This window comes from Nipponia nippon, unplaced genomic scaffold (genome assembly GCF_047370975.1).
Source record: "Nipponia nippon isolate SJK-2023a ecotype South Korea unplaced genomic scaffold, ASM4737097v1 scaffold_2, whole genome shotgun sequence".
NCBI lineage: Eukaryota > Metazoa > Chordata > Aves > Pelecaniformes > Threskiornithidae > Nipponia > Nipponia nippon.
Window position 1 is genome coordinate 97,659,655 of NW_028262336.1, and position 23,024 is coordinate 97,682,678.

A 23,024-nucleotide genomic window follows, 5' to 3' on the forward strand; every position below is an offset into this window, starting at 1 on the left:
TCTCCAAAGTCTATTTTAAGGAAGTTCTCTTAGACTGTTTGTTAAATGTCTGTGTGTGGTCTCTTCTGTCTTGTCTGATGATGCTCGTTCCTACTGTTACAATTATTTCCCCTCTCTGCACAACCAACCTGGCCTCTCTAGATATTAGAGGTTTGTTTCATTTCTTCTGGATATTCTTTTCAGAATAAGAAGGGATCACAAATAAAAAAAAAAACACTCAGTTGGACTATATATGAATCTTGGGGAATTTTAATTTTACTTTTTTTCCACTGAGAACTTAAAGGAAAATTCAGGGAATGACCACTAATATCCTCTAATCTTTGCAACTCATGCAGGGAAGGTGCATTAACATTTCTTACTGGTATACTGACACCAAATCTCAGGCAACCTGGAGAAGCCAGTACTCACAGGCAGAGAGTCGCTCAGCCTCCATCCCCATTCTGCATTTGGACCATCTGCCAAGGCAGGCAGATAGCCAAAGACACTTTTTGCAAACAGAAAATGGTTTGGATACTATGGATCGTTAGTGCTCATAGATAAATATCCAGCTGCCAGCAATATGCCATTGGGGCACGTAATGAGGAAAGTGCATCTCATTAATTCCCTCTCTTAGTCAAAGAACCAGTAGAGTCTTCATTGCCTGTTTGTTGCCTAGTTAAGAATATCAATAGATACCAGTGTTTGAAGAGTGATTTATTTTGCATTCTTCCTCACTTCAGTTTGCATTTTTCCATTCTTTACACCTAGCTAGTCTAGTCAGATTTTTCCCAAATTAAGAAAAGAAATTAAGCCAGACTCAAAAAAAATGCAAGTACAATATATTGTAGATTACAACATTCAACACCATTAGGAAAAAACATTCAGGATGCACTGTTTCAACATATACACAATTCTTAGATAAATTTATTCATGCAGTCAGAAAATGGGTAAACAGTCAAGTCACTAGACTAAATGTCAGTTTATCCATGAACTGGAATTTTACTTCAGGCTTCCATTTGGGTTTCAAATGATTTGTAGGCAAAACGTTGGTTATGTCTTGAGCCAAAACTGTCCTGTGTGCAAAAAGAAACTGGATTTTTTTTTTTTTTTTTGCTATGGTGACTCTGAGTAGCATAACCTCTGATATGCCTATAGTCAGCAATACTTGTTTCCCATTAGCTCAATGGAACATTAGTTTCCACAAGGATTTGGACTTCAGTTCTAATTCCTTACACATTACTCCCATGGACAACATCCTAGAAATCAACAGGTTCACTACTAATCATGAATACTTATTAAATTTTAAAACAAAACATATGTTAATAACCAGTTTTAACCAAATACCCTGCTTTATATAGCAACAGAATTACAGATTGCATTCCCAGAGAAACAAAACATTTCCACTCTGTTTCAGCTTTCTGGAGTTTTGCTTTGCTAATAGTTCCTCTCTTCCCTCAGGAAAACTCATTTCTCCTTTCTCCTAGATTCTTGAGGTTTTGTTCTCCTTTTTGTTTCTGATTGACTTTGTTTCTCTGGGGCAGCAGACCAAGTCATCATGAACGCCACACAGAGGAGGGAAAGGTAGATCAGAATTTAGGAGTAAAACTGGAAGCAGAATTCATAATACAAAGTTCTTTGTCAAGAATAATAGGGATCTTCTTCTTGCAGGGCCTGACAAATCTTTTTTACTCCATCTCACTGCTCTCTCTTGCAAATCTGGTCTAAGACCAAGAGTATTGAAGAAGCTGGTGGCATTAAAGGTCTTATAACCAGTCTGCCTCCTGAACAATTTTCAGGAGAGAGTGAGGATGCAGAAGGACTGGAACAACATGCCCACACCGAAAACATTAACAGTTTCCCTCCAGTAAATATATACGATATGCAGTGAAGGAGGGAGATTTTCTTTTCCCAGGATTTATAAGTAACAAGCAAGTTTTGAAAATAACTTGAAGTGACAGTGCTAGTAAAAAGCTTAACAAGGTGCTCCTGCCACACCGCTGTATTTCAAATTAATTAACCAAATACAGTTTACATAAAAGACAGACAGAATACTATGGAAATGCCACCACCGGCAAAAATCTGTGAAGCAAAGAGATCTGATGGCTGCAGAAAGTGCAGCGGCTGGGTAAGAATGGTACTGAAACTCCACTGCTCTCTCCAGCTGGAGCGTACAGAGTGATCTGTGATTTTTGCTTTCCTCAAAAGCTGGAAAGGGTTTCTACAACAGAAAAACTATATGGCAGACTGCAGTCATCTTGTAAGAAAGCCAAAACTTAAAAGCAAGTTCTAAGGAATTATTCCTGATCAGTTCTTTGATTATGGATCTGTCAAAGCCTGTTGCTTAAAGAAAATTTAGAATTACTTTTTAATGTTTATTTACTCTTAATTTTACATCCTGGTTTTCTACAAGATCACTGCTGTACATGAAAACATATATACATATGTACATATATAAGCAGGCATTTTGTTTAGAAAAGGTGATTGCACAGGACCTACAGTTGATGGGACAATTCTACAAAAAATTACAATTTAGCCCGCTTTTCTTAATGCACAGCGGTCTAAGGGGAGACAATCTGACAAGAGATAATTCTTTAGTGGCTTCTGCTGCTGGAAAACTTTTCAAAGTGACACCTACAGAACACAATTTCTTTTCTTTTGTACCTTTTTGATTTTAGACAATAAATTCATTTTCAGCTAATTAAAAAAAAAACAACAACACACCACCAAAAAACGCTGTGTTCAAAAAGTCAATACAACCTGCTTTATAAAGTTATTCATTTAGCTTTCCGAGAACATACTTGAAAATGGCTACAAATCTTTAAGACTAAAGTTCCACTGAACACAAATTCTCTACAGCCAGCTATCATACTAGTACAGCTGCAGACATGAACTATGACAGGCAACAAAGCTGCTTAGTACCTGATCTTGTAAACCAGCTCAGTGCGGGCACAGAACGTACTGGTCAAGGACTTCAGCAACAGCCTGTGCTCTGTCTAGCTGAAGACACTTCTATCCCACCTAACTTTTTTGGACTTAAGTCAGCATATAGCATGAAACCAGGAAAACTCCTTACCAAACAGATCTCCGTACTTTATTTAAACACATTTTGATTAAAAATATAAGCAGTAGACATACAGAACAGTCTTATGTTAGGCCTCCCATTCCCTGACAGTCAAGTGTAGATCCCCCCACTCTGCTTCCCTGCAATGCACAGGATGGACAAGAGACACATGGTATGAGACAGGTCCAGCAATTAACTACAGATTACCTGGGGGGAAAAAAACCCCAATCTCAACAGACATTAAAATGTACATATTTACATTACATATAAAAAATTTCAGCGCATATAAAATGAATATTCAAGTTATAGCAAGCACCTGGAAGTGGATAGTGACAAGAGGAAAGATATGGAATGGCAATTTGATCAAGGATAAATACTAGAATTAAAGCTGAATGGTGTTTTACCTAGGAATTGCAAATGGTCTGAACTGTGCAACAAAATGGCAGATTAATGTGAGTTCAGACAAATGTGACATAACAGATGTCAACGGGAAAAATAAAGTGTAATTGTACATAAAGAAAAATAATGAGTTAGTGCAGTGCATAATCCATTTTACCTCCTATGTCCTGGCAAAACATCATAGACAAGCCATCTGCTTTACATACAATACTGATAAAAATGATAAACTATTGAACAGGTGATACCAGAAGATACAGACAATATCATGATGTTATGAACTGACAATACTGAACATGTCACTGCCTTGAAGAATGGCTGTCCTTTTTGGGAAAAAAAAAAAAAACCTGAAGGAAACAAAAAGGCCAAGTAAAGCATTACTTTACAAGGCTAATATATGATACCAATTTTGGAAATAAACAAATTAGCATCTACAAATTAATTTCTCCCTTGAGAAAATAACTACTGCAAGAATTATTTTCTAAATGGTCATTAGACACCACCTAATCTTTCCTTCCAAGATTAGATATATTAATTCCGGAGCCTAAACTAAAGTTCCCATAAGGTTCACTGGTACCAACTGTTAAATTTCCCCTGTAATTTCAGCTGAATAGAACCCTTAAAGTTCCTTCTACTGAGACCCTGTATTGTAGTGTGTTGCTCATGTCTTTCATGTTTTTGTTCCTACATTTACAGCAGTTATGTTTCAACAGCAATTTAAATAATTCTGATTTATTCAGAATTTATTTTCTTTTAGATTAAGTAATAGGTGACAGACTTTTCCAAAGCTTATTAAAATAAAATAAAGAGTCACAAATTGTTTGATCCAAGACATGCCAGAGCGTACCCGTATAAAGGAGTCAGCATTTCAGTATAATGATTTTCCTGTCCTAGAATCTCCTAGAAATGCTTCCGTATCGCAAAACTTTTTAATTGCACAGGATTTGTATTCTTATCAATAGCAATGATTTTGCTGCAGGTATGACTAACATCCTCAGGCAGAACAGGTTTGGACTATTATCCTAGTTTTCACGTTACTTAATAGAACCACTGAGCAACTTATTATGCTAGCTAGTAAGTATTGACAGTCTTGCAAATTAAGACTGGAACACAGAAGTGAACCTCTGTGGGGGTATGCTGTTGTCACTAGGACACTGTAGAAATCACACCTGGTAAACCTTCAGATTGCCATCTTGTGAGAGACTATGATCTGGTTGAAAATGTCCCTCCTCATTGCAGGAGGGTTGGACTAGATGACCTTTAAAGGTCCCTTCCAAACCAAACTATTTTATGAGTCTATGATTCTATAAGCAGGTAGGAAAACAAGCTTAAAATTGAAAGTGATCTTGACAAGTTAGAGCACCAATCTGAAAAAATACAATACAGTAAGAAAATGGTAAGCATGGAAGAAGTTGATTACATTCAGTGAAGACGGGGTAAGCGCTATGCAGGGTTCTGCAGAAAGGATCTGGAGGTTCATGTTTAGAAAACTAGACATGAGTTAAACATTGCAAGAAACGCAAATATACTGGGGTTTTTAAAAAGGGACTGCTGCATGAAATACTTCTCTATTCTATACTCTCATACTACTCTACTCAGCTCTAGCAGAATCTAACCTGCCCAGTTCACGCACAATGCTTAAAGACAGACACGAATAAAGTGGAGAGGGGGAGCATAAAAACAAACAAACAAACAAACAAAAACAACCAGAGGCCTTAAAAAGGGGGAAGATTGAGTGAACTGGATGTGTTTAGTCTAAAGGTGACTTCCTAATGGCAACGATATTTAGGAAGAAGACTGACTTGCTTTGGGAGGTTACAGAACTCCATCTCTGAAGGTCTTCAGGCATGAACCACAACAAAAATCAGATAAGAAGGTATGAGATTAACTTGCATCTTTTCTGAAGGAAGTGGGATGGACTAGATTAGCACTGTTACCCTGTTCTCAAATTCCTGGAAAACAATACAGAGGAGGTCAGTAGTCTAGTTCTAAACACGTAGCAGCTTCAGGGAGAACCTTTTCTGCAGTGGTCCAAACACCATACCCAATTACCTCAATGTGTCCATCATGTGAGCTTGCAATACCGGCTGGAACAGATTTGGACAGATTATCTAGATGTTCTTTTACCCCAAGGCAGAAGCAACTATGCCTAAACCATTCCTGAAAGATGTGTGTGTAATTCAAGGTGATCCACCTGTGGCTTACAAGCTCCATAGGGTTAAATCCCATGATCAACAGCAAGGCTGTCTTGGAATGGAGCAGTATGACAATCTGAAATGCCAGCTGTGGTGGATGGAAGTGAGATACTGAGACAAAGACTGCTGGATCATCAGAGCCAGGTGGTGAGCCTAGTCCCAGTCTTGCATGGTGAGATCTAAGAAAAAGTTGCTTTTATCAACTGTGTGTGAACTGCTCCTGCAGTTTCTCCTCCTCTCTGCCTTCAGTGCACACTGTATGTGCCCATAGCTGTCAGTCAAGTGAAGGAGGTCTTGTAAGTCTGTCATCCTTGATGTAACCTGTCCCATAAAACCTCAGTGATGGATTCAAAATGATCAGGTGATTATCCCTAATTCAAAATGATCAGATCTTTCTTCTATCTTCTCACTTCTAGACTGAACAGTTCCCATTTACAGCAGTCTTCCTCTTATGTTTCCTAAACCTCTGGTCTTCTCACTACTAAAGAGTCCTCTCCAATCCACCCATGTAAACCCACATCTAATACTCCTAAAAATTATATAAAGTGAAAATTTCTCAAAAACTATGACAAATGCCATAATTCTTTAAAATAGAAATTACCAACTGACTTTTACCAAAGAAACTATGGCAAGAGTTTCAAGTGTGTACTGTCAATTTGACAGGCACTGTAGTTGCTCAAGCACTGGGTCCCTAGGCATGTGATTCTTCTGTCATCAAAATGAAAAGGTACACCACAGTCATTATACTGCCAATCTTCTTTTAATAGTTATATGTAGGATGTTAGATGTGATAAGAGTGGTGCTCCAGCAGGAGAAACCTAGACACGGACACCTAATATCAAGACATCGTGTCATAAGAACCAGTTCCTCCTTAGCAAATATAAAAGAAATATGTCCCATGGAAAACTCAATTTTCCATATATCCATAAAGCTTTCTTCATGAAAGGGAAATATTTGTTTCTCCATAAATAAATTATGTGTTAGAGTTCAAGCCAGGGTAAGTTTTCTAATTGCTTTTCAATATGATCTACTTAAGCCTGTTATCTGTGAATTGTAGATGAATGAGTCAAATCTCTTTCACAATTAAGTTCAGTCTTTAAAAAAAAAAAAAAAAGGTATTTTGATTCTAACCTCTGAAAAAGTATATGGTGTAACATATCAACTGTTAATATAATGGAAGAATAATAGTGATATACAGACACACACAAAAATGGTTCTTAGAGCATACATGCATTGCCCTATTCTGCAAAAGTATTTTTGTAGAGCCTTTTATGAGTATCAAAGACAAAATCCCACAACTTTTTTTTTTTTTTTCTTACTGATTTAGGTGATAAATAACAGGACAGAAATGTGGTGCAATTCAGTTAAAAACACGGGAGAAGAAACAAGTATTTCCCTTTATTAATATATATCTGTTTGCCATACAAATTATCAATATGTACATAGACATTAAAGATTAAATATTAGTAATAAGCAAATACTCTATCATAAAGTAATTTATATTGTAACTTATTTGGAGGAATATAAATTTAAACCAGAGGATTGACTTCAAGTATTTCAGGTTGTTTTTAAATCAGTTAGCAGCAAGATAACACACTACTAAAAAGTGAATATGAGACCTGTCTTCTTAATATATATCTTATGTTATTCTTACTCCTTGGCCAGCTGTACATTGGTTGGTTTTGCTCCAATAGGTATCCCATATTTGTGCAAAGTGCTGATCAAAATTTCACGCATTTCGTTGTTGTAGGAGTCAAAGTCAAATACATTTCGAACAACATTTGCCAGTCCTTCAGTTGGAAATTTCTGTGAAGAAACAAAGACCCCCAAATTTCTTTTACTGAGTATCTGTTAAGCTACAGCATATAATTAAATACTTTTAAAATGAATAGTTATAACAGTAACTTTGCTCAACTTAGACAAGTGCTCAAGTCATCTTTTTTTTAGTTTCCAGAACAGAGGTACATTGCTTCAAGTCAGAATGAAGTTACTGAAACTAAACCTGAATTAAACAAACAAGCAAGAGACAATGATTTAAATATTCAACGTCATTCATGTTTTAAAGAATTATTTTCATTATACACATAACAAGATGGTGTAATCACTGGAACATATAATAACGTATTTTTAAAATTTGGAACTGCTTTCTGCTAACCGTAAAGATCTGGCACAAATACATATACCCTTACATTCAACTATACAATTAATTTAAGAATTCTGATTCTTAACGTTCAATACAGAAAAGCAGAAGTACAGTGTTTATTTACTAAAAATGACTTTAGGTCATGATGGATTTTAGTAGAAACAGAAATTCACTTAAGATGCACAAACATTTGTTTTCTTAGTGAAAATTACTAACTGTGCTGTGTACATAAAGGAAAAACAGTTTATCAAACTTGCATTAGTTATTTACAACAAAGGAAACTTTTGCTATTGAACAGAGTGATGATTTAAGGCCAATGTGCTCTTCCAGGTTTCAGACGCTCACATCTGCCCACGCCTTTTAATTATTGCTTTTCTGCAAGAAGAAAACACATTTTCCTGCCTCTCATTTCCCACTAAGACCTAGAAGCCAGCAAGACTTAAAAGCCTTGACTGAGCAGTCAATTAAACTTATGTAGTAGGAATAAGCTGAAATGAAGATGATTTTTTTTTTGGTATCTGCAGAAGACACTATAGGTGTCAAAAGCTGGCTTAGCCTTTCTGCAAACTGGTTCCAAGTGCTTAGTCAGTAACTTCCACTGTCTTTTGATTTGCCCTGAAACTCCAATAGCAAATATGTACCTGTCCCCATTAAAATTAAGGCAGATGCCAGTAATCACGGACCTTAATGGATGTAGCCGTAATTTCAGACTCTACTAAGCTTATTTTTAAAGGTACATTTAGGGAATTTAAACAGTATACATATTGTACATATGTACAAAATGTACAAAATTTAATTTGCCATTGATAAAACCAGCTGTTTAACTTGAACGTGTTAACGCATCTAAGTCACTGAGCCTTGTCACAGATACTCTTAAATAACACATCTGAAAAAAATCATCTTACTCTTGTAAATAAAAAGAATACCCCCTCCACCTAATTACTATATGTCTATATATTACTATAAAATATATTACTAAAATATATTACTATATTTTACCACCACTGCTTTATTTTACCTTTTTTTTTTTTGCAAGAGACAGGAATAAGAATCTTTTATTTTATTTTTAAACTTCTCGCTTTTTCTTCATATGCCTTTCATTCAAATATCAGACCTTTGCACCAGGACATGGATCCCTATCTCACAATGACACATTGAAGGTGATGAAGATAAACATGTTGAAGAAGTATTTTAGGGAGCTGGAAGTCTTATCTGTTTTTTCCCCATTAGTGAGCAAGGCTGGAACAAATAACTTCAAACCCAGACTTAAGAGAAATGTCAGAGAAATGCTTTTATAAGCATTAAAAATAAATATAACTCAGTCCTGAAATAAAAACTAAACCAGAAGAAAAAAGATTTTCATAAATGTTTTGTCCTATACTCTTAATCAAACATCAGCCTTAGTCAGGAGTTCAATATTTTCCCAACTTAATAAATAATATAATCTCTGAAATAAAATATCCATGACACAAGTAATACTGAAATTAGCTAGTTACTGTGGTAGAATGGAATACCACTGCTAGAAATAGGTTTGTGCAAACCTTTTTTAATCTGTGGTGTACATGCCACAAAATATTTCAGTACTAGTGTTGGTATAAAAGCACACTAAACTATGTCCTGCTCTTTAAACCTGTCAATGAAGAACCTATTAGAAGTTCTGCATTATTACAGAATAGCAAAATACAAGTTATTATGGGATAACATAAATTTGTCCTACAGCCTGTGCCACCCTGGCTATAACGTCCATTCCTTACCAAATGAAACAGGTTACTAAAAATAACATTTCTCCCAACCGCTATTCTAACTAAAGACTGTATAAACATTTCACATGTAATGTAAATGCAAAAACTTTTTGACAATGTTCAGTAGTGAAAGTACTAACTTCTGTAATGTAAATTTTACCTTGGAGTCAAAGTAAACATCATATTGAAAAAAAAAAAAAAAAAGCCCACAGATTTATAAAAATGTACATCACAGTTAAGTTTAAAAACATGTAAAGCTACCTAGTACTCAGTGTGCAGGCCCCTATCTCCATCTGTTTTCAAGTATGTCTTCTTTTTGATAACAAGAACAAAACATGTCCAGAATTCTGCATACTCTACATAACCAAAACCTTTCCTTAAGTAATTATTTTAGAACATTTATGATGATGAATACTGCGTTTTCTGTGTTCTTCCCCTGCTCACTAAGCAGCACAACCAACAAACCGGCACCAAGCTCTCTTGTTCACTCACCACCTACTCCTTTACCTGCCCTGCCCTGCAGAAACCTTGGCCAAGCGCTTCAAATATTATCTGGTTTTCACTTGTAGTCTCCAAGTATGTCCACGGTTTTCTGAATCATTGCATAACTTTTGATATTGATACCCTTCTCCTCAGTGAATTGCCTCAATAGTTCCATGCCTCTTGATCAGTAGGACATCATAAAAAATTTATTTCCTCAGGTACAACTGATTGCTGCTGTCAGTAAAACCTGTTCTGAACACAAGCCACTTGTGAAAACGCCCTCTACTTCACTTATTAAAAAAATCACAACTCTCTTTTTTCAATCAGAACAAAGCCAACCACTTTTTAATAACTGCCTGGACAACTGCTTACCGAAGAAAGGCAATGACAGTTCACTTGAAGAAAAAAAAAAACAAAAACGTTGAATGTTTGAGTTGAACATTTAAAAAAAAAATCATTTTGTTTCTATTGATTTTTAAAACCAGATTACTGGAGAAAATATTGATCTCTCATCACTCTGTCTGGTTTTCATTCATTGATTCTTCCCCTTACAAGTAACACCTCTGTGTGCACCTTAGAATATTTTCAGTATTTTCACAGCTTAGATTCTTGGCTATTCTTTAAAATAGTAAGTAACATACATTTTGCTTTTAACAATCGTATATTTATATTTATATTTATATTTATATTTATATTTATATTTATATTTATATTTATATTTATATTTATATTTATATTTATATATAATGCTTTATTTGATACAGAGTTGTGACAGAATTCGGCTTGGTGAAAAATCCCTATTTTTACAGATCTAACTTTCCATGAGTACATGTATTGCTATAGCCTGCTTAAAAGCTATCAGCAAAATAATAGTTTCCTAGTAAAAATACAGAATATTAATTAAAATAAGCTATATACATTGAGGTCTACTGTACTTTTACCACTACCCTGAAAACAAAGTGACAAATTATCTGGTATCCAGTCTGTAATGAGTCCAGATTTTTGTTTTAGACTTCTAGCTTGTGTACTCACTGCCACTCACTTCCCTACATATTCTAGTGCCTTCAGATCCCTGCGCATCTCCTGTCCTACCAGCACCATCCCAAAGGCCCCCACGACACTAACAGATCTCTCCCTGCCTGCTCATTCCTCCGTGCCCTTGGCTTCCCCCTGTAGCCCTGATGCCTTTTCAATGCACACTGCCAGCTCTCTCCGTGTCTCCTCAGTTGTCCTGTCAGCAGGGCAAGAAGCACCACGTCTATGGCTCATCCTGAGCGACATGAATACTAATGGATTAACCAGTGCTCATGTCTTTAGTGGGTACTGCCAAGCAAAACACTTGAATTCTCCCGCTGCCTTTTCATTCACAGGGATACTAATTTCAGTCTGTTCCTCTCTGTCACATAGCCACTGATTTTGATTAAACCAGCAGAAATCTAATTATCTTTGAAAACTGGTAACTGAGATTCACCACGGTTGGCCAAAAGGGTAAAAGGTGGTTATTCATGTGAGCAGGGCAGCAAGGAGAGAAAGGGATACCAACTGTGATTTGATAAGCCTAGTTTCCTTTCAAGAATAGGCCGAACAGAGAAAAAGTACTATCTTAGTACAAAAGCTTACTGAACAGGCCTAAAAGTCTGATGATTAGTAGACTTCAGGGCCAGAAGATACTTTAGACATTTGCTGGTTGAAAACTGTTATACTAGTGCCTACTATTAAAAAGCAATCTCATATACAAACAAGAAAGAAGGCCTATCAGAAAAATCTCAGCTTTCCCAAACTAAACAGAGTTAGTAGAAAAGCTATTTCCATTTTAGCTAGACTAACGAGGCTTGCCTGATTAGCATCTACCAGAGACATCGGGTGAACCTGAACTCTGCAAAACAACATGCGAAAGGTCTTGTGAAAACTTGTACATAAGATTGCAGAGAAGCAGTCACAGCATACACCGGCAGTTACGGGCAGCACATGGTAACGCAAGGGAGTGAGAGCAGAGCTGCTCAGCTTGCCCATAAGCCACTACTAGCATCAATACTTCTGACATCTGACACAATCTGAAAACTGCAGATGAGGGAGACAAAAAGGCTATATTCAGGTCACCTGCAATGTAGATCTGCAAGACCCGAATTCCCTATACAAGGGGAGAAATATGTGCAGCAACCAAGTTAGGCAGCCACAGTAGACAATCTTCCCTATGCCCGCAGTTTTAGGTCTTCAAACCAGTTTGGTATATCAAGCTTCACCAAAAAACCCTTTCCTTAGTTAGTATAGAGGCAACCTAGCTCTGAATGCAGTGTCTAAGCTACAACTAAATTGCTATGGGATCCCTACTTGCATAACCTTTATGGGAAGATGCTCTTGTAACTACACTGTAGGCACAATCCTATACATTGAAGACCATAATTAATCGGAGTGCAGAGGTTAGCCTAATAATATGTTGATGTCACAGTAATCAGAATATTCTCTTAACTGACTAGCCCTGATGCTCTCTTGGATAACAGTAATCAACAGCAATTTTTTCTCCAAAACAACCAACTCTTTTTTGCAGAAGCAAAAAATTCCAAAACTATGCGAAAGAAATCAACACAATAGTACAAAGAGAGTGGGGCTGTGGACCTGCTGTAAGGGAAATTGTTTAACAACATGACTAACTTCCCTCCTTCCTTCCTAAGGACCAGCAATTTTATTGACTCATTTCCCTCCTTCCTCCTTTTTCTCTACCTGAAGACCTAAAAGCTTCTTACTTTAGAATAACCATTATGTTTATATTAATTGTTTACATTTGGCTACTCCCAGCCTTTTTATTATTCAGATTGAAAAACAAGCTACAGTAAACAAGAACGTTGCATCCTTTCAAAGAGACTGGGATCTTGAAAACAAACGTTACAGAAGAAATCAAAGCTGCACGTTGGAGATTTATTTGGATATTTACGTTTGACTTTGAAAGAGGTGAAAACTTAGCAGATGGGAAACTTCCCCGCCGATCTGTGCCCAATGCCCAGGCTGAAGTGACCATACTAATCTGGTTTATGTGAAGGAGCAGAAGCAGAGTAAGTGCCCTTAAGACAATTAGCAATGCAGCTCTTCCAATCTTCAATTAGATACTCTTCACACTCAAAGAAAAAAAGAATTAAGTCCATATGTTTCTGCACCCGTTGGTGACAGAAGACAGTGCGACCTTCAGATTACTTGGACAGAAGATGAAGGAAGGAGGTTAGGATGGAAGGTAGGAACAGCCAGAGTATGAAGATAGGAAGGAGTTCATTTAACAAAAACGCTAAACTACCAGCTTTTCAGCAGCGCAGCAGCTGTTCCTCAAGTTTGTAATTTCCCCACTTCCATTTCAAATGTAACTGTGTGTTTAAAGACATCAGTGATATTATCAGCATGGTCCATTTTCCTGTTAGTTTGGTAAGCGAATACCTATCAACTGGTATTGGATCCTAATGAAATACTCTGTCTACATGTTTATTTGGATGGATTCCTCAGCTTTTAGGTCTGAATTTTGTTAACCCTTAGTACAAAGTTATAAAGATATAATTATTCTTTCTTTATATTATTGATATCATAGTAGCACCAAGTTACTTTGTCTCAAGACTTCGTTGCACCCTAGAGAGTGCGGAGCACAAAAATCTATCCTCCCCAGAAATCTAGATGAACTGAAGATTTTTAAAAGTTGTATTTCTAAGCTGCAGGATCTAAATGTCTGTGTATATGGGTGAATATATCTGAATACGTTCACGAGCACAAACACAAAACCATCATGCAACCTTGTTATACTATGCAGTGTTAAACACAGGAACAGTAGGCCAAAGAACTTATGACAAATTATATTAATGTAATTATAATTAGAATATTTCCATTAATTTTTTTTCAACCTAGGATTCAATAATTCAAGAAATACTCTATAAATTAATAAATTGCCTACTTTATGATTATAAACAGAACAAAATAAAAGCATTGCTATTTCAAAGAGCATTAAGATACTTTATCTTTCAAATACTTTAGACAAAAAGTATCCTTCAATTTATAAACACAGAAGTCAGACTCTACTGTGACCTTTAAAAAATAAACATCATTAAATCAGAATTCACAATTCTGCAGTTAAAATGTGTGTAGGAAGCAATCATGGTTCCTAAATACCTGTTTGCTAAGTTGTTATCCATCTAACATTTTCCTTGGAAAAATTCCATCTGTGATGTATTACTGTTACGCAGCGGGGCCATTTTCCCCCAGGAAATTATTAAAACCAAAAGTTCCATAGCAGCATAAAGTTGCATTATTCTGGAAGTACTGTAAGCCAAATATGGAATTTTTATAATGTAGGCTAGTATAAACATTGCATACTGTATTCACAGTATGAATGCGATATTTTCTCACATAGTGGAAAAACAGACTCTCAGGTATTTTCTATATCTATGAATAAACGCACAGAAAAAATATCTGCCTGTGTACATCTGCGCTCCTTACCCTCAGACTATCTGAACATCTGAATACAATGATTCCTTCACAATACAAAACTTTTCATAAAAAATGAAATAAAAATACATGAACAATAACTGCATCTTTTTCTAAAACCCTCAAGCATTAAAAAATTAGCAGTGATGAACTCAAGTTTTCAATGAAATCTGATGTACTGTACCTGTAAATGTTTTACAATGTTCACAACTTCTCTAGTTGAATAAGGATAATTAATAATTCCTTGGTCAGCTAAGCTCCTCAGTTCTCCAAAAGCAGCCACCAGTTTCTGAAGAATCGGCTCTGGAACATCAGGACCATATTGTCTAAGCATAGCCAGTTCAGACTGTGGTTTGGGATTATCAACAGCATGGCAACTAAAAATGTCCCCTAAAAGAAAAAAAGCATACCGTTAAGTAATTTATAAAGAGATAGCATCACAACAGCCCCTTTAAGTTTCATCCAGCACCTTAAATGCAAAAGCAATGGCTCAAGAGGATGCTGAGTACCTGCTTGTTAAAACAAAACAAGAAAAAACTACTCTGAAAAATGTGAAGGACAAACTTGCTATGAAGAACATCGAGGTTCCTGGAAACATGGAGATCTCTCCTGTCATTTTAATGAAGGGATAACAAGGGAGAAATTAACTTCAAGGAGAAACATGAGTTGAATGCAGAAAAAATGAAAAGAAAAAAGGTTTAAAGAAAGAATAACAGGTTGAATGGGACCAATTTGCGAACACCTTCAAAACACCACAGGATGCAGAGAAATTTTGATATGCAGGAATGCCCTAATGCAAACCCAATTGAGAGGTCTAGAGGAAATACTGGACTTATCTTTTCTCTCTGCCTGTCTTGAAGTATGGTAAGAAATCTGGCAAGATATTCTTCCCATATATTTGCATTAAATTGGTCCCAATCATATAATCTATAAAACTGAGTTCATTCATGAAGAGTCCTTTAACAGTTGTACAAAACTTTGCAGAAGCATGATCAGATCCTGCTGAAAAAGGACTTGGATTAAAACCAGAAGAGCCCCTATGCTTGAAAAACAAAAACAATGAAGAACCTCAAAACCTCAACCAAGCCTCTGCCATGTGGGACAAAAGCAAAAACGCTGGGATGATCAATTTTGTTTAAAGGGTCCATGTAAGGAGGGAAATTAGGGAATGAGAAAGAAATAGGCTATACTAAAACAACTTGGGGCAACACAGCTGGGTGAAATTCAGAGCCAATGAGTCTCTGACACAGAATCCCCATTCACTGGGAACTACATCTGGAAAACAAAAAGCTATCATGCAATACGGAATTGGGTTTGCATCTGCTTTTATGAGTACATTATTATTTCTTGCAGAATAAGCATTATGGCCAAAGCTAACAGGTAAAAACACATAAATTAAGGTGCCTGCACATAAATGGCTAAACTAAGACAGGTAACAGTCAGTGGAGTCTGGAAGGGCTATTCAGTTCGTAGCCCTGGTGTAACACTGCCAAAGCCTTGCCAGAGGCCCACTTAGACTAACACTGGACTATACAGGCCAGTGAAATCTTCATCACTTGCCCCTACGCAATGTAAATTCTTGCTTTTGCTGCGAGATGAAGGCGTGGGGAATTTTTGCTGATACATAGGATTTTTAGGACCTACGACGAGCTCTCTGAAATGAGGCTGCTGTTGATATGAAAAATTTTGATGTGAAATTTGGACAGCCTTACTTGAAAGTAAGAATAATTCAATACCTTGTTAAATATATATATTTTAATAAGGCCTATCACACACAGCCATGGGCACGGAGAAGCTAATGAGGATTAAGAAGCAGGTAGCATAGTGCTAGCACCAAAAAAAGACAGTAGGCTCCACTGGTGAGAGGAGAGAAAAGAACCATCCATCAAGCTCCCATCTCTTGTATTGACGAGGACAGTGCCTGGCCTGTGGCTTGTCTGATATGGGGAAAAAAAATGGTGAGCAGTTGTGTTAACCATTGATGTCAGGTATCAAGCTGCTTACAGCTTATGTTTTTCCTATATTTGTACATAATATATGCTCATCAACAAAGATTTCTTGTAACCTTGTCTGCCTGCTGTGCTTGCCCAGGTCTCATAAAACAAATTAGTTATAACACAGATGACCACATACAGCTGTTCACTTCAGGGCAAGTTTGAGCACTTTTATTAAGATATGTAAATTTACATGTTAGTCTTCAAGCTGAACCTCACCCTGAGTGTCTTATGTGAAACAAAGTATCAATATGCATAAGGACCCCTTCTCCACATGAAATCTAATGGATAAAGACAGTCATTCTATTAATCAATTCTATTAAAGATCACCATTTAATATAAATCACTTACCTAATGTGCCAAAAAAGTCATTACCCAAGAAAGGAAATCCAGGTCTATTTGCTAGAACTATCATTCTAAAATCAGGATGAATAACTATTACATTTTCTCTCCCCTCTACATTAGCATGACCTGGAAAAGAAATAAAATTTATTAATTGCATATTTAAGCTTTGCATTATGAATGAATTAAGCAAACATAATTAGATTAGAAGAATTCTTAGAATTAGAAGAAGAATTCTTCTAATCTAATTATGTTGTTCTTAGAATTAGAAGAACAGTTACAAAAAAAGGCTCAATAGCTTCTTAGCATGTCATTCAACTATGAGTGTTCTAGGTTCCATTTTAAAGTTTCATCATTTGTTTCATGAAAATTTAACTGAAGGGTTTCATTTAAAAAAATAAAAATGCATCCACTGTTCTTGGGGTGGGGACTACCTGTCCTGTTTATATTTAATTTCACCAGAATGCTGAAGCCAACGGTGAATAAAATGTGTTTTTATATAGATCTGACATTATCTGACCTGGGAACACAGGACTGGAATTCCTCCTGGTTACTACAAAAACCTGTGAGAAGCCAGAAACACATGATTTCACACATGTGAAGACTCTGTTTCTCCAAAATGAGTCAGACAGGCCCCACTTGTTCCCTTGGAGCATGTTTCCAGTGGCACATGGAGTCTGGGAATCCTTTTAACTCCTCTAAAAAACTACAGTAATAATTGAGACTGGCTAGCAAGATACTTAAAAAATGCCCACCTATAGTTTATAATGACAAGCAAAACTCAAGTGTTGTGCCATGTGAGTGCTGAATGATTGCTCCACTCATACTTAAACATTGTTCCCAATATTGTTAAAAAGAAACTCATTATGTAAAGTACAGTGTCTACTAACATCAAGAGGGCATTTCAAACATGGTCTTTCTTTGAAAAATAATGAAAAATATTTAGTTCCTGCAATTCACATGAATTAAATTCCATTAAATTACAAAATACTCTCATCCTGCAGGATATATTTAAATAATACAAGCATATGCAATATTTGATTAGATGAAACCCTTAACAATTCAACTTTAGATATATCTTCAATTCTAGATCTGATCAAATTATACCCCAACTGTCCAGATGGGCATAACCAAGATCATAATTTGGTCAGCTAGATCTTTATTTTTTATGGTGAAGAGAAGCAGAGAGGTCAACTTACAGTTTGTTGGTTCTTTTGTGTTTGTTTGTTTGTTTTTGTTTTTTTTAATTTTTCAGCAAAACTCACAAGAATGCTAATTTAAGAAAACCTTTGTGGCTATTGCAAAAGTAGTAAAGAAAATGACTGTAAATTCTTTAATTGTTAACCTTTTAGCATCAAGTACTTTCTCCATTTGGACTCTTTTGGGTCTCTACTTAGTAACTCAACACGTTACATTTTACCGTAAATGATCAAAACTCTCTCTATCTACTTACTGGCAACAATTCGCCTTCCATCTGACAAAACCATTTCCCCACTTTCTACTAAAGTTTTTAAGACACAGGTAACATTCGTTGGTGCTTTGTCTGCCTCATCAATTACCAAAATATGTCCGAACTTCACTGCTTTTACCTAGAAGAGAAAAGAATCAAAACATCACAACCCACTAAAAATAACTGCAAGAAACTGCATCACTGATTTCTCAGTCAGGAGTAGTGACAGCTCAGTGGCACTGACACAAGAAAGGGACTTGGAACAGGGATAAGCTATGACTGAACTGTAGCGGAGAGAAGAGGAAGAAGGTGAGACAAGAAAGGTGGGTGTTTCTGTTTCTTCAGGATAGGGATGGAAAGGGATGGGAGGGAAGCGAGGAGAATGAATTGGAGCGCTGGCAGAGAAGTGCATAAGCAGTTTGCATCTAGACTGTCAACATGAAGCTGAAAGAACTAAAAAATGGCTGCAAGAGCTGTTTGGAGTCCAACTTAGCAGGTACATGTGAGATGCTACAAAAGAGAAGGAGGAAAATACCACTCTACCAGTTAGAATGTGTCAGGTTAATACTAAATTATTTTCCATACTTATTTTGTGCACGCAGGCTCTCAAGACTATGATCTTACGCAGCATTTGGCACAGCAAACATGACAAATGTGACCGAAGTAAAAGTTAATGAAATGTTACCATACTCACTGACTATGCCATGAAAGTAATCAAATCACACAGAATTTTCTTATTTGAAAAGCCAGCATGTGTAACCACTTGCTTTTAATGAAAAATATTTCCAAATATACCATCCAAATGTTACTACTGACCAGTGGTGAATCTTCATATATAATAAGACCATCTTTAACAGAAGGTTGTAGGGTAAGGCTTTGTACAGTGGTATCCCTGAAATGTGGAAAAATAGACAGTATTAATTAAAAATACACAGGAATTTTGGTTACAATAAAATGCAAAATGAATAAATGAAATACTGAAGGCTCTCTTTTTCTAAGAGGAAAAAATATCTCTTTCTTTTTTAGAATTCTTGAAGAACTTGAACTGAGAACAATGCTGTGCCAGCACTGACAATGCTGTGTCACTTGACAGTGGTCAAAGGTGAGTATCCCTGTCTCTGCCAGGGCTTTCACGGTAGTTCTCAATTTCTCATAAACCCTGGAAATGAAAACACTGAAAAGTGCATCTGTATCTTTTGCATGTAGGCACATTACTAGTGTTACTACTATTTCTAGTTAAGCATGCTTAAACTGTCATGACAAATGGGAATCTCCCCAGAAGAACCAAACAGGAATTTGCAGTATCATAGTCAAATCATTAATGTTTTAGTGGCTCTTCTCCACATACCACCAAGAAAAAAAAAAAAAGACTAAAAATACTCATGTGGAATTCTAAAAATCAACTATTTTTAGTTCTAGCTAAACCACACCAGATGGAGTAATTTTTACTAGCACTTGCTACATTTTATATCATGGACAGTGTAACCTCTTAGATGAGACAGAGGCTTTAGTAGCATAGGATTTCTTTTTGAAATTGTATTTGTGTTTGAATTGCTCAGATGATTTTTTTCCTTCAAATTTAAAATAGCGTTAATTAAAATCTGTAATGAGAATATTCCTTAATCTTCACTAGCTGGCGGTGCTAGGTTAACAGTTGGACTTGGTGATCTTAAGGGTCTTTTCCAACCTTAACGATTCTATGATTCTATTTTCATCTATTTCAACCACCACTGAATGTACAGATAAATAAAAACCAGCTGCAATTCAGAAAGGTCCAGTAATAGACATCACCACACTGGATTTACCTACATAAATTATGTTTGTAACCTAGGGAAAGCCCCTCCTGATTCTATGAAATACTTGTCAAACCCTTTGTCAAGATCTGTAAAACCAAACCCCTTTACCTTGGGGTTCAGAGGTATCAGTGAGCTAAGGAATAATCCAGAGATGGGTGATGACAGAAGATCCCCATGACTCCCACGGTTTCATGAGCAATGGGGGATACAATTCAATCTTAGGGCAAGTAGGCTATGCCATCCCTTTCCTCCTGTATTTCAAAATTTTTATTACTCTGTGTCAACAGAATGAAGGACTATTCACATGACATAACCCATCAGGAGAGCCTCACTTATGCTGCTTGAGATCCACACACTGGTTGAGAGGTAAGGTTGGTAACCTTTGCTCAGCATGTGAGATTTGATGCAACAAAAATCTCTTACCTTTCACAGCCATGTCGTACAACAAAACTGTTTGCTTAAGCTAAGCTGACTCACTGTTCCAAATATCCACCCTAGTTCTATCTTTAATTTTGTAACACCTTGTAAAAAGCCAACAATATTCTGATAAGCTCCGTGGGTACAGGAAATCAAACACAGTACTGTTTGCAGTAAACTATTAAATGGCCAACTTCCAATTACGGTTTTAAACTGACAGCATAACATGCAAATTTCCTTTATTTGAAACTGCTGTCAGCAGGATTTCTGTCCCTAACAACTCATAATTTCTTGTTTAGCTTTAAACTCATGATTGATTTATCCCAGTGTTTCCCATGCACAGGAATAAAGCATAGAGCGGGAACAGAGATTTTTAATATTTGGCTACTTCATCAGAACTTTAATCCAGGAGGGGAAAGGTTACAAAGCTGGGATCACCTCCACTTCATTTAACCTTGTCAACTGAGGCCTCTCACAAGCAGCAACACTCCCCAAGATATTAATATTCATATTGCATTCACATGCAACACATAATTTCTTAAACCACCAAAATAAGCAGTAGCATTAATCTATTATCTTAGAAATCCTACCATGGACATAAAAACAAAGCTTCTGTTGTTATTCTGCTTGTCTACCCATTTCTACATTGGGCAGAGAAATCAATAATGGGTGCAAAAGTAAAAATAAACCAACAACCGTTGTTTCTTCAACACAGATCATTTAGGGACTAAATTCTTACATTGTATGTATCAGCCTACCTCCATTAGCAGTTATCGTTTCTGGTTCAATACTATACAGTCACAAATGTAGAAGAATTTTACAATGTGTAAACCAAACTCTAAAGTGTACGAAGGCACAGACACAGGTTACTGATTAGTCAGAAATAATTCATGGAAAAATATTTTAAGGAATTAAGCCAAGGAGAAAAGAGGAAGGATTTGTCAAACCGGAACTGTGATCTCTTTTAAGTAACAGAAAGGCAAAAATGGGAGGATCTATGGAAAAAATAGGACAAGGAGAAGGTAAAGGAAGGTGAAACATTATGGAATGCTTTACAGATCATAAATTTGCACTTAGCAGCCAATGCAGGAAAAAAATAAAGTAAACAGAGTGGCAGGAACGGAAGATCTCTAGTGGTGGCATGGATGGGCACAGGTGGCGATGGAAGAAAAGACATATGTCAAATGGCGTTCTACTGTAACACAAAATAGTGTATTTTACTTCTGGTGAGCTACTTAATCCTCTGGCTCTGCAGAGATTACTCACAAGCCCTGATAAGGAACATTAACTTGTGTTTACTAACACCAGCAGCCCACAGAAATCCTTAGGATGATCTCATTCTTCAGGGAAGACAGAATTGACCATATCTTTGGGGTAAGTAAACACTAGAAGAGTTTACAGTTTACTTAAGTGCTAGTATGAAAGTCGCGTGAATCAAAAAAAATTTGTAGAAGGAATCAAAATGAAAGAACAAATGACATCCTAAATCCAGTTTCTAACTTTTTTATCTGTGGTTCCCTCCCTTCTTCTACTTTGTTGTTATTCAGCCCTAATATTTTAAGGAAATATTTCAGGGGATTTGCAATGTATTATAGAAGCTAAATATACAGCCAAATATTAATTCCATTGGCTTGATGACATAAGTGAATGCAAAACTCCTGTACTTGCTTAGGCTATTACATTTAGCCATGTATATAAGAATGATTTTGCCAGATGAATGTTATTTTCCTTTCAGAATCATAAGCTATACAATTAGATGTCATTAATTTCTGTTCTTCAGAAACCTAACATGACCTAAACACAGTAAAGAATGGCTAAAAATAATTTTCGTCCTTATGGTTTTTTTCTTCTTAAATTTCCACTTTGTAATGAATTATGTAAATGTAAAGACACTGAAATATAGAATAATAAAAATATGCTAAGTCTGAAATACTTCTGAACAATATGGTATGCAGATTTTCCTAAATGTAAAGTATGTCTGGCACTCAAAACATTAGACTGTAGAATTTCACTCCCACAGGAAAGGAACTAAAAACTGTAATTCACATTCACTTATTAATATTAGCATCTTAATATTAACTAGGCTCTAACAAAGACATGAATATCAAAACCTCCTAATTTCATCACATTTGGCACCCAAGATGAAAATAGTTCTGACACAAAGAAGCAAGACTGTGGGAATGTAGAAGCAAGTGAGAAAAGCTGTCTGACATACTGTCATCCTACTCAACTGAACTGATTTGTCTTCTCCTGATTGTAAAAGAAAAATATGAAAAGCCTGCTAATGTCTTCCCTAAGAACATATTTTTATCAAGCAAGCCATCCTCACAAGCTCTCCCTAAAAAAAAAAAAAAAAAGGAAAAAAAAAAGATCTGCTACTGAAACTCAGCAACTCTTCTGACAGTACCACTCAATTCATAGTAGGACTTCTGAGAATTCTTTTGATTTTTTTTTTTCATTTATTATCTCACATCACTGCCTTTTATTTATTTTTTGCTACTGGTGCATTGTTTACCCTAAAGGCAGCTTCTTCTGAGGTCTATAAACTTACTCAAACATACTAGTTTG

The 23,024-nt window shown here is 36.2% G+C and overlaps 1 protein-coding gene across 1 annotated transcript in view; it reads right to left on the reverse strand.

The window, feature by feature from the left end:
* VWA8 (von Willebrand factor A domain containing 8) overlaps positions 1-23,024 on the reverse strand; it is a 199,800-nt gene that overhangs the window by 74,656 nt on the left and 102,120 nt on the right. The window contains exons 22-26 of the mRNA XM_087759030.1: positions 19,060-19,135; positions 18,247-18,382; positions 16,803-16,922; positions 14,642-14,847; positions 7,286-7,437 (exon numbers count right to left, since the gene is read on the reverse strand). Coding sequence (XP_087615156.1) covers positions 7,286-7,437; positions 14,642-14,847; positions 16,803-16,922; positions 18,247-18,382; positions 19,060-19,135 — 690 coding nt within the window. The remainder of the gene's footprint in view (positions 1-7,285; positions 7,438-14,641; positions 14,848-16,802; positions 16,923-18,246; positions 18,383-19,059; positions 19,136-23,024) is intronic.